The sequence below is a fragment of the Stomoxys calcitrans genome, chromosome 1 (genome assembly GCF_963082655.1).
Source record: "Stomoxys calcitrans chromosome 1, idStoCalc2.1, whole genome shotgun sequence".
Lineage (NCBI taxonomy): Eukaryota > Metazoa > Arthropoda > Insecta > Diptera > Muscidae > Stomoxys > Stomoxys calcitrans.
The window spans coordinates 249,143,356-249,155,219 of NC_081552.1; the positions used below are offsets into that span (position 1 = coordinate 249,143,356).

Below are 11,864 nucleotides of genomic sequence, written 5' to 3' on the forward strand. Positions count from 1 at the left end.
CAATTTGGCTCAGATCGGTCCAGAATTGGATATAGCTGCCATATAGACCGATCCTCCGGTTAAGGGTCTTAGGCCCATAAAAGCCACATTTATTATCCGGTTTTGCTAAAATTTGGGACAGTGAGTTCTGTTAGGCCCTTCGACATTCTTCGTCAATTTGGCTCAGATCGGTCCAGAATTGGATATAGCTGCCATATAGACCGATCCTCCGATTTAAGGTCTTAGGCCAATAAAAGCCACATTGATTATCCGATTTTGCTGAAATTTGGGACAGTGAGTTGTCTTAGGTCCTTCGACATCCTTCGCCAATTTGGCTCAGATCAGTCCGGAATTAGATATAGCTGCCATATAGACCGATTCTCCGGTTAAGGGTCTTAGGCCTATAAAAGCCACATTTATTATCCGGTTTTGCTGAAATTTGGGACAGTTAGTTAAGTTAAGCCTCTTGACATACTTCTGCAATATGGCACAGATCGGTCCAGATTTGGATATAGCTGCCATATAGACCGATCTCTCGATTTAATGTTTGGGCCCATAAAAGGCGCATTTATTGTCCGATGTTTTGCCGAAATTTGGGACAGAGAGTTAAGTTAAGCCCCTCCACATATTTCTGCAATTTGGTCTAGATCGATGAAGATTTGCAAATAGCTGCCATAAAGACCGATATCTCGATTTACAGTCTTTGCCCAGCCAAACTTTAAGGCTTTTACTTGTTTTACTCCTTAAGCTTTTTTTCTATAATTGTTTCGTATGTTCAGTCAGCGGTGACGCAATAATGGGAACAAATTAATAGTGCCGATATTTTTTTTTTGTTAATATGGTTAAATTTTTTTGTTTTCATTTATATTTCTCATAGTCAATTTTTACAAAGCCTTATCTAAGTGTACTTAAGCATCATGTCGTATAAAACTATAATAAATTAATTTATTTCACTAATTGAGTTCAAAAGATCCATTGATCGTGGATGGATCGATGGCCTGTCTCGCATTGGTGTTTATCTCGCTGTACAAGAGCCTTTCCCCTGTATCGTTATATCTGCAAGCAATGAAAAAGAGGAAATGTGAAAAAAAAGTTTGTTTAACACAAAGGAAAATCTACAAAATTTCCCACTCAAGATCAAAGCAAATAGAAATTTTGCACTTTCTTTTGCTCCAGCATCCAGCTGGACAACAACATCTCATAGTGATTACTTTCATTACTTTCGATAGAAATCTCCATAAATCATAGCAAAAATTATTCTACAATTTGAACTTTACCAATGACCAGAAAGAAGGTCATATTGGCTTATGGCCCAGACTTACAGACTCCTCAGACTTTACTTACCGATATGCAAACATGAGGCATAACATTCCATTTGCGCTTCACTGGTGTACATGTAACCATCGGAGCCACAGACAATCTCTTCATGTTCATCTTCGACTATGGCACAGATACGTTCGCAATAATCTTCCGTGTCTTTTTGCCCATTGGGTGGTGCTTCCGTTGTGCTGCTGGTAGCGTTGGCGCCTGTGGTGCTGCTGATTTTTTGTTTATTTTGCAGTGGCTGACGTCCATAGAGATGCTGGAAATCAAATTTAGTTAATTCAAGTTTGGAACTGTGACATATCATTAGTTATGAAATTTACAACAAAGGATTATGACCTTGTTCATCATAAAAAGTTGATTGAACATGTAATTATTATAACATTATATTGTACAAATTATGACCATAGTACTTTCAAGAGCACATTTACTAAGTTAGGGCTCGCTCGATTAGACAAGACAAGACCATTCTAAATAGCAAAAGAATATAATCGGGAAAAGATGAGGGCCAAATTTTAGTTGCCAATTATAACTGCTTTGTTTGACAGTCCAAAGTTTTCTGTTCAGAAAAAGAAGTTGAAAATTGTCTATACATACAGGGTGGCTGATGAATATTGCTACAATGATGAATATTGCTACATTTTTTTTTCGGTGTATGGAATACATTTTTCTTTTATTCATGTTAAATTAAATTATTAAATTAATTATTAAATTATTATTAATTAAATTAATTAATTAATTAATTAAATTAATTATTAAATTATTATTATTAAATAGAAAAAAAGTTATTACATTTTTTTTTGGTAGCGGCTTTCATCAGCCACCCTGTATGTATATCTCAAGATTAGCCCTTCTGTGAATTAAACACGTTAGAATAAACAAGTAAAATCGATATATACCCTCCATCATGGATCGCATCTGTCTAGTTCTTTTCCCGGTATCTCTTTTTAGACAAACATATGATAAAAGAAAAAAAAATGCTATGATATTGGAGTTATATCAAGTTATAGTCCGATGGTCCGGACCACAATTAAACTGAATGTAAAAGTCGTTGTGTAAAATTTCAGCCAATTCGAATAAAAATTGAGCCCTTTAGAGGCTCAAGAAGTAAAATAGGGAGATCGGTTTATGTGGGAGCTGTATCAGGCTATAGACCATAATTGACACGTGAGAGAAGTCGTTGTACAAAATTTCATTCAAATCGGATAAGAATTGCGCCCTTTACAAGCTCAAGAAGTCAAGTCCCCACACCATGGTTTATATGACAGCTATATCAGGTTATGGACCGATTTGAACCATACTTAGCACAGTTGTTGGATATCATAACAAAACACGTCGTGCAAAATTCCATTCCAATCGGATAAGAATTGCGCCCTCTAGAAGCTCAAGAAGTCAAGACCCAAGATCGGTTTATATGGCAGCTATATCAGGTTATGAACCGATTTGAACCATACTAGACACAGTTGTTGGATATCATAACAAAACACGTCGTGCAAAATTTCATTCCAATCGGATAAGAATTGCGCCTTCCAGAGGCTCCAGAAGTCAAGATCCCAAATCGGTTTATATGACAGCTATATCAGGTTATGAACCGATTTGAACCGTACTGGACACAGTTGTTGGATATCATAGCAAAACATGTCGTGCAAAATTTCATTCCAATCGGATAAGAATTGCGCCTTCTAGAGGCTCAAGAAGTCAAGACCCCAGATCGGTTTATATGGCAGCTATATCAGGTTATTGACCGATTTGAACCTTACTTGGCACAGTTGTTGGAAGTCATAGCGAAACATGTCGTGCAAAATTTCATTCCAATCGGATAAGAATTGCGCCCTCTAGAGGCTCAAGAAGTCAAGACCCAAGATCGGTTTATATGGCAGCTATATCAGGTTATTGACCGATTTGAACCTAACTTAGCACAGTTGTTGGAAGTCATAGCGAAACACGTCGTGCAAAATTTCATTCCAATCGGATAAGAATTGCGCCCTCTAGAGGCTCAAGAAGTCAAGACCCAAGATCGGTTTATATGGCAGCAATATCAAAACATGGATACAGCTCTCTATTTTACTTCTTGAGCCCCCAAAGAGCGCAATTCTTATTCGAATTGGCTGACATTTTACACAGGTCTCCAATATATAATTTAATTGTGGTTCGAACCGGAGCATATCTTGATATCGCTCTAATAGCAGAGCAAATCTTTTCTTTTATTCTTTTTTTGCCTAAGAAGAGGTGCCGGGAAAAGAACTCGAAAAATGCGATCCATGGTGGAGGGTATATAAAATTCGGCCCGGCCGAACTTAGCACGCTTTTACTTGTTTCAAATAAGAGCGTATGGTATGAACGCTACCGTAGCGCAGAGGTTAGCACGTACGCTGAACGCCTGGGTTCGAATCCTGGCGAGAACATAAGAGAAAATATCAACATTTTCAGCGGTAGTTTTCCTCTCGGGAACACCGTAGTGCAGCAGTTAGCATGTCTGCCCATGACGCTGAACACCTGGGTTCGAATCCTGGCACGACCATCAGCAAATTTTTCAACGGTGGTTATCCTCACCTATTCCTGGCGACATTTGTGAGGTGTCGCTCTGCGGCACGCCGTTCGGACTCGGCTATAAAAAAATTGGTCCCTTATCATTGAGCTTAAAATTGAATCGGACAACCCTCATTGATTTGTGAGAAGTTTGCCCCAGTTCCTTAATGGAATGTGCATGGGCAAATTTGCATTTGCAGTTTTCCTCTCCTAATGCTTGCGACATTTGTGAGGTACTATGCCATGCCTAGAAGCCTTGTAAAATCTTTCTCCCTTTTCATTGAGTTTAAAATTTGAATCGGTACTCACTGATGTGTGAGAAGTTTGCCCCTCTTCCTAACGAAATCCTTCAATGCTAAGATATACACATCGCAGTGTGAATTGACATTGAGCGGTGCTGTACCAAAAATTCAAACCATCACACCTATCCTATCGTTAGACTAGGCTCTGGCTATCACTGGTTGAAAAGAGGGTGCGGATATCAATCCGCCCCATGCCACTATGGACATACACCTAAGCCAGTAATTGGCTTATTGTGCGCTCCAATTGCTTAAAAAAGTCACAGATAAAATAAGCCGAATGTTACAAAATATATGGATAAGATTTGAGAAACAAGTCAAAAGGGGTGAGAGATAGTATCGGGCATGCCACAGTGGAACCCTGTATCATGGCTCCTGTGAGTGAATACCATAAACGTTCTGTTAAGGACTGTCATCAGGTGTTTAAAATAGTCAGCTATGACGAGGTTGTGCTTCTTCTAAGGGGAAGTAATCCAAATGTTCCCTGCATTGAGAAAGAGATCGTTTTATATGGGAGCTATACCAGGTTATAGACCGATTTGGACCGTATTTGGCCCAATTGTTGGAACTTATAACAGAACATTATGTAAACAGTTTTTGCTAAATCGGACAAAAATTGGGGCTTCTTGGGGATTCAAGAAGTCAAATCGGGACATGGGTTTATATGGGAGCTAAATCAGGTTATAGACCGATTTGAATCATACTGGGTGCAGTTGTTGAAAGTCATAACAGAACACTATGTGCCAATTTTTAGGCAAATCGGACAGAAATTGCGGCTTCCAGGGGCTCAAGAAGTCAAATTGGGAGATCGGTTTATATGTGAGCTATATCAGGTTATAGACCGATTTGGACCATTCTTGGAAGTCATAACAGAACACTTTATGAAAAATTGCAGCCAATTCGGACAAAAATTGCGGCTGGTAAGGGCTCAAGAAGTCGAATCGAGAGATCGGTTTATACGGGAGCTATGCTAGGTTAGAAACCGATTTGGACCGTACTTAGCAAAGTTGTCGGAAGTCATAACAGAACACTATGTGCAAAATTTTAGCCAAATCAGACGAAAACGCGGCTTCCAGGGGCTCAAGAAGTAAAATTGGAAGGCCGGTTAATATGGTAGTTATGTCAGGTTATAGACCGATTTGGACCGTAATTAACACAGTTGTTAGAAGTCATAATAGAACACTATGTGCAAAATTTTGGACAAATTGGTCAAAAATTGCTCAAGAAGTCAAATCGGGAGATTGGTTATATGTGAGCTATGCCTGGTTATAGACCGTAGACGTCGTAACAGAACACTACATACAAAATTTCAGCCCAATTGGATAACAATTGCAGCTTGTAGGGGCTTAATATGTCAAATCGGATTTCGGTTTATATGGGAGCTATATCCAAATCTGAAGCGATATGGCCCATTTGCAATCCCAATGCATCAAAAAGATGTATCTGTGCAAAATTTCAAGCGGCTAGCTTTATGCGTGCAACCGCTATCGTGATTTCGGACGCACAGTGGGAGAAAATCGAAAAAAACTAGTAAAAAATATGCTGTGTGAGAGCGGGTAAAGAAATCTCTTTGATATTGGAAATGGTTAGATCTGAGGCTACAAATATTGTTAGGAGTGTGCCTAGGACTTGCATAGCCTGACAGGAGGCAAGGATGGTGTTTATACCTAAGCCCGGCAAGTCAAGTGAAGCGACACCCAAAGCTTACAGGCTCATAAGCCTTACGTCCTTACTATTAAAAACAATGGAACGCATTGTGGATACCATGGAGAGAGTAGGATATCCAGCGAACTGCTCAAATACAAATAGCATGCCTAGGTCAAGGGAAGGTCGGTGGAGACGGCCCTGCACTAGGTTGTGCATAAAATAGAAGAATCCTTCGATGCCAAGATGTACACATTGGCGGTTTGCATTGACATCGAGAGGGCTGTTTAATAATGTGCGGACCGACACATTGATTAAATCCATAGACCAGTACCGGGTGGACCGGGTCCTTAGAGACTGGATAAACCTTATCCTAAGGAACAGGTGGGTAAATTGCGGGTCCCATGACGTAGAGATAAGTGAGAAAGTGGCACAGGACACGCCGCAGGGGGGCATTTTATCGCCACTCCTTTCGGGTGACCACCATAAATAACCTATTACGGATGCTGACTGAGGAGGGATTTGAACCCGTCTGCTATGCAGACGATGTTATAATACTTCTTAGGGGTAAGGATCTGAACCAGCTATGCAGCTATGGATCTGAAGTGCCGAAAAGGTCTTGCATATGACTGGACTATTCCCAGGGTCTCAATGTAAACCCAGAGAGGACTGAAATATTGCCTGTTCAAGGTTCAAAATTCACCTGGTGGTGGGCCACAGAGATATCCCAGTGAATTGTAAAGCGGACGAGCTTGCGAGACAAGGAACTACCCTACACATTCCAGATATATTGGAATCTGTGAGCATGCCTCTAGCGACATACAAGCTAAGTTTTTAAGATCAGGCCCGAAGGGCAACGAATGATAGATGGTCACAAAGAGGGGTCTGTGAGCATTCCAAACCTATGTGGCCTAATCTAGACTTGAAGAGGTCAACTGCTTTGCTGTCACTGGCCAGAAAAGACTTCTCAGTCATTGTGTTCGTGATGACAGGTTAATGTCTAATCGGAAAACATGTCTAATCGGAAGGTTGCCAGTAACGAATTTTGCCTAAGCTGTGAGGACGTCAAAGAAAAAGAGGCTATAGAACATCTGCTGTGAATATGTCCCGCACTTGCAGTCAGAAGGGGTTCCACTTTAGATTCTCATTTTTTTGAGAACTTGTCTGATTTAGCGGATGTGAACATTCGCAAGTTGTTGGACTTTTTAAAGCGAGTCCTGTCCCTCTAGTATCACAATGGACGATAACGTCTAAGTGAGTCTGATGGCAGAATGCCACATATACCTAACCTAACCATGTCGTCCAGGTCCATATCTTCCAATTCAGGGCAAAAATAATCAGTGTGCACGAAGTGGTAGCGTTGTCCATTCACGCATCGTGATGAAGAAGTGACGCATCGAGGATGAAGAAGTATGGCCCAATGATACCGCCGGCATGCAAACAGTACCAAACAGTTATTTTTTGTATATGGCATATGACTTCGCTAAACCCAGGGGTCTCAATGTTAAACCAGAGAAGACTGAAATACGCCTGTTCACGAGGAAGACGAAGGTGGGTCAATTTGACACACCCCGTTTCCTCAATAAAATAATTTCGATATCTGACAAGTTCAAATACTTAGGAGTGATCTTGAATAGGAAACTTAATTGGTATTGTCACATTCAGGAGCGTACTGAGAAGGCTTAAAGTTGTTGGGCACTATGTAGACGCGCCGTAGGCTCGAAATGGGGTCTGAATTCGAGGATAGTCCACTGGCTCTACAGAAACGTGATTAGACCAATACTTACTTACGCCTCTGTAGTTTGGGGGACTGCTATGGATAAAAAGTTCAACGTTAGGACCATACAACAAGTTCAGAGAACATGTTGTCTTGGCATAGGCGGAGCGATGAGGACCACGCCCACAAGGGCACTTGAGACTATTTTAGATATCCGACCCATTGACATACAGATCAAATGTCGGGCAGCCATTACGGCTATGCGACTTAAGGCGATGATGGGAGCAGCTCATACCATCACTGTATAATTGAGGCGTCGATAGGAAACTTGTAAGGATCGGATACCTGAGATGAACCTTGAGGGCGAGTCCAAGGCACCGTTGTCAGGGGCACAGTCTAGGATTGACGGAACCGTAGTATTGCCACCTGGAAGATGATGTTACACGGATGGATCAAAGCTAGGGGACAGAGTGAGCCTGGGGGTTTGCATTGAGAACCCTGGGACTGAGATCTGTTTTAGTCTGCCTGACCATAATAAGGTCCTGCAGGCGGAGATCCGGACGATCATCGAATGCGTGAGGTAGTGTGGTGCTAACACGAGGACGTCGAGTGTGAACATCTTTACGGACAGTGAAATTGCCATAAGGGCAATGACAACCAGGACGGTAAGGTCACGAACAGTCTTGCAGTGTAAAAAAAAGGAGATTGCCATCTAAGGATAGCAAAATCCGCATCGTTTGGGTGTCGGGCCATAGCGGAGCAAGGGGGAATGAAAGGGCAGACGATTTGGTGGTGATCGCCAGAGGACTGCCATCAATAATCTTGATTAACCCGAAGCTTTTCGGGTCGACGCAGTCCGAGTTAAGGGCGTGGGCGTCGAATGCGCAAGCAACCTTTTGGAGCAGCGAAATGTTCGGTAGGACGGCGAGAATCCTATGGGGAGATCCAGATCGTGAGAAGACGAGGCTATTACTGAAAGGATGTAAGAAGGGGGTCAGTATAGCTATTGGAATCAGGACGGGACACATAGGACAACGAGCTCACTTAGGTAAAATCGGTGCGAGAAGTTATAGCATGTGTGGAGCATGCAGGGAAGATGATGAGTCGTTGGAGCTTTTGTCATTGCCCGGCTTTCGCGTCTAACCGATACCGGCACTTAGATGGGCACACAATACCAGACATGAACCAACTTGTGCGCTTTTAGTATTTAGAGCGCACAACAAGTCCAATACTGGCTTAGGTGTATGTCCATAGTGGTTGGATTAACGTCCGCACCCCTTTTTCAACCTAACCTAAGTATGATTCAAATCAGTCTATAGACTGATATAGCTGCCATATAAACCGATCTCCGATCTTGACTTCTTGAGCCTCTAGAGGGCGCAACTCTTATTCGATTTGTTTGAAATTTTGCAAGTGGCGTCTTGTAATGCTTTCAAACCGCTGTGCTGGGTATGGTCTAAATCGATCCATAACTTATTATATCTGCCATATAAACCCATCTCAGATCTTGACTCCTTGAGGCTCCAGGGGACTCAATTGTTAGCCGATCCGACTGACATTTTACATGAGGTTTTTTGGTTTGACTTTCAATAACAGTGCTAAGTATTGCCTAAACCATAGAAACCAATCTCTCGATTTGACTTCTAAAGCCGCTAGAGGGCGCAATTTTGCAAATGACGTTTTGTTAAGACTTCCAACCACTGTGCCCAGTGTCATCCAAACCGATTTAAAACCTGATATAGCTGTCATGTAAACCTGTCTCACGACTTTACTTTTTGAGCCCCTAGAGGGCGCAAATATCATTCGATTTGGCTGAAATTATAAATGTGCTATAAATGTGACCTCTAACAGTCACAACAAAGACGGTCCATATCGATGGATAAGTTGATATAGCTTCTATATATGTATATGTCAAAAGTCATTCAAAGAACTAGTCACTTGCGATCCTTGGTGAGGGGCATATAAGATTCAGCCGGGCTGAACTTAACGCATTCTTACTTGCTTTTACTTTATTTTTCACTTACCGTTCCAGCAGGCTGCATATCATCCCCATCCTCAGGATCATCCTCAATTTCGACCACCGGCTTAATGCCACTCTGGTATGTGGAAGACCTTAATGTTGTGGCTAATACTGATCGCGCGGTTGTGGGTGCAGGATTCACCACCTCTGGCAATTTGGGTGTAATAGGTGTATCGACAGCCTTATATTTCAAATGGGGCTTGGGGGCATTGGTAAAAGCGAAACCTCCAACCAAGGCATCACGCTCTGTGAATTCGAAACGTAAAGGTTCTGGTGTCCTACTATTTTGAGGCGATTGCCTGACCTGACTGTAGACATTATTAACACTCACTGGTGACTGAGTGGGAACTGTTATGGATTTTTGAGATGAACCCAAATATTTGCTGACTTTATTATCCTGGGAACTGACCACTATTTGATTTGCATTATATCCCGTTTGGTAACTGGTGCGTACCACTGTGGAGGGACCTGAACCCTGTTGATGGCCATTTTTCTCATCCTGATAGAAGAGTTTGGAAACTTGTATGGGATCTTGGTAATGCTGTGAGGAGGAGGAGGCTGCTGCAGATGATTCCACCTTCTGTTGGCCATAGTGGATTTGGTGTTGATGCTGTAATGCCTCTGGAGAATTTTGTACTCTTTGGTGATATGGCTGTTGAGGGAAGGTGGCAGGGTGATAGTTTTCCTGATACACAGCAGTGTCATAGGCTGAGGCGGCTTGCTGCTGCTGCTGCTGTAGTTGCAGTTGCTGGTGCTGTTGTTGTTGCAGATTGTACTGCTGTCTGCGGTCATTTTCCTCATCAATCTTCTTGTAGTTGGGATCACGTTTTGGCAGGAAATACTCATTGGTATTCATGAAGCGCAAATATTCCTGGGCCTCCCTTTCCAAACTCTCGAACTGTGCCGTTTGGTAGTCATTATTCTGCAACTCGGTCATGTCATTTTCCTCATACACGGAATACATTTTTGCCGGAACTGTGGGGGGAGCTGGTGCAGCATGGCCAAAGGGTGAAGCATTGCCTCCCGCTGCCGCTAGATTGGGGGAAGAATTGGCCAGCGCTGAGTCGGCTACCTCATGAATGGGTATTGAAGGTTGGCCACCATGATGGTGGTATGCTTGAAGTACAGGTTTTTGAGCTGTTGCAGATGCCGTTGTCGGGACGGAGGCTATGAAGGCGGGTGTTTGAACTGTATAAGTGCTCACTGGTTGCTGTAATTGTGGCAACTGTTGTGGTGCTTGCTGATGTTGGTACTGTTGTTGCTGATAGTAGGCTATGGGGTCTCTGGGTGTGAGATATTGCTGCTGCTGCTGCAGATATCTGTCGTGTTGTTCATTGAATTTTTGCATTTTCTGCTGATCCGGTATGGGGTATTGCTGGAATTCAGGATATTGCTGCAACTCGGATTGTTGCTGAGGCAGCAACGATTGTGTTGCTTGACCCAATTGCTGCGATTGCTGTTGTTGCGTTGGTGGTTTGATGTATTGGGGATAGGAGTTCTCCTGCGACTGACTTGGCTGCTGTTGTTGCTGCAAAGTCGCCTGATTGGCTGCACCGGAATGTATGACCACTTTGCCATTGAAGGCCGGTGAGGCTTTGAAATTTTGCACATATTGTTGTGACAAAGCTGGCACTTGCACTCCATTGGGATGTATGGCCAATAGTTGTTGCTTCAATGAGCTGCCCTTGCCATATTGCCCCGCAATGCCTTTGGAGGCTATGTATTTGGAAGAAGACTTTAAAGTGTCATAGCCATAACGCAGCGAAGGTTGACTCAGTACCCCATTGTGCACCCGCCTCAATTGTGGCCTTATGGGAAAATGATCGGCCCGCGAACGTATTTGTATGGGTGGTCGGCGACGATGCACCATAAACGCTGGTCTGCGCTGATGATATTTTAGGAGACGTCCCGTGCGCGTTGTTGTGGATGTGAGATTTGAAGTTTCCAGCTCTGTGGGATCTTCGGTCACCTGCAATTCACTTTCGGTCATAGCATCTTTTTCATGGCCATGAACTTGATTGAGGCCATAAATGGCCATTATCATAAAAACACACATTAACTTGATTTTACACATTTTCCACTTTATTTTTCTTTGTTTTGAGGTCTCAAGCACTTTTGTTTTCCTTTTTTCTTTTGGGCTTTGGGCAAGAATTCTTTTTTTTATAATTTTTTTTATTTCTAACACAATTTCATTGATTGGCTGGAATGCGTTTTTCTTCGTTCGCGTACGCGTTAGCTTTGGCGTTTTTTTTTTGTTTGTATTGCGTCTTTAGTTGATCCGCTTCGTTTTCGTTTGAACGTCTTCTTTATCCAACGTCTGACTTACATTTAAAGTACCGTTCATGTTGTGGCT

General features: G+C 42.5%; 1 protein-coding gene across 1 annotated transcript; it reads right to left on the reverse strand.

Moving 5' to 3' along the window:
- Positions 1-963: 963 nt before the first annotated feature.
- LOC106093550 (myb-like protein AA) lies at positions 964-11,549 on the reverse strand. The gene is made up of 3 exons (XM_059369193.1): positions 9,516-11,549; positions 1,324-1,561; positions 964-1,035 (listed from the first exon to the last, which is right to left on the reverse strand). The coding sequence occupies exons 1-3, from the start codon at positions 11,547-11,549 to the stop codon at positions 995-997; spliced, it is 2,313 nt and encodes a 770-aa protein (XP_059225176.1). The 3' UTR covers positions 964-994.
- Positions 11,550-11,864: the final 315 nt, after the last annotated feature.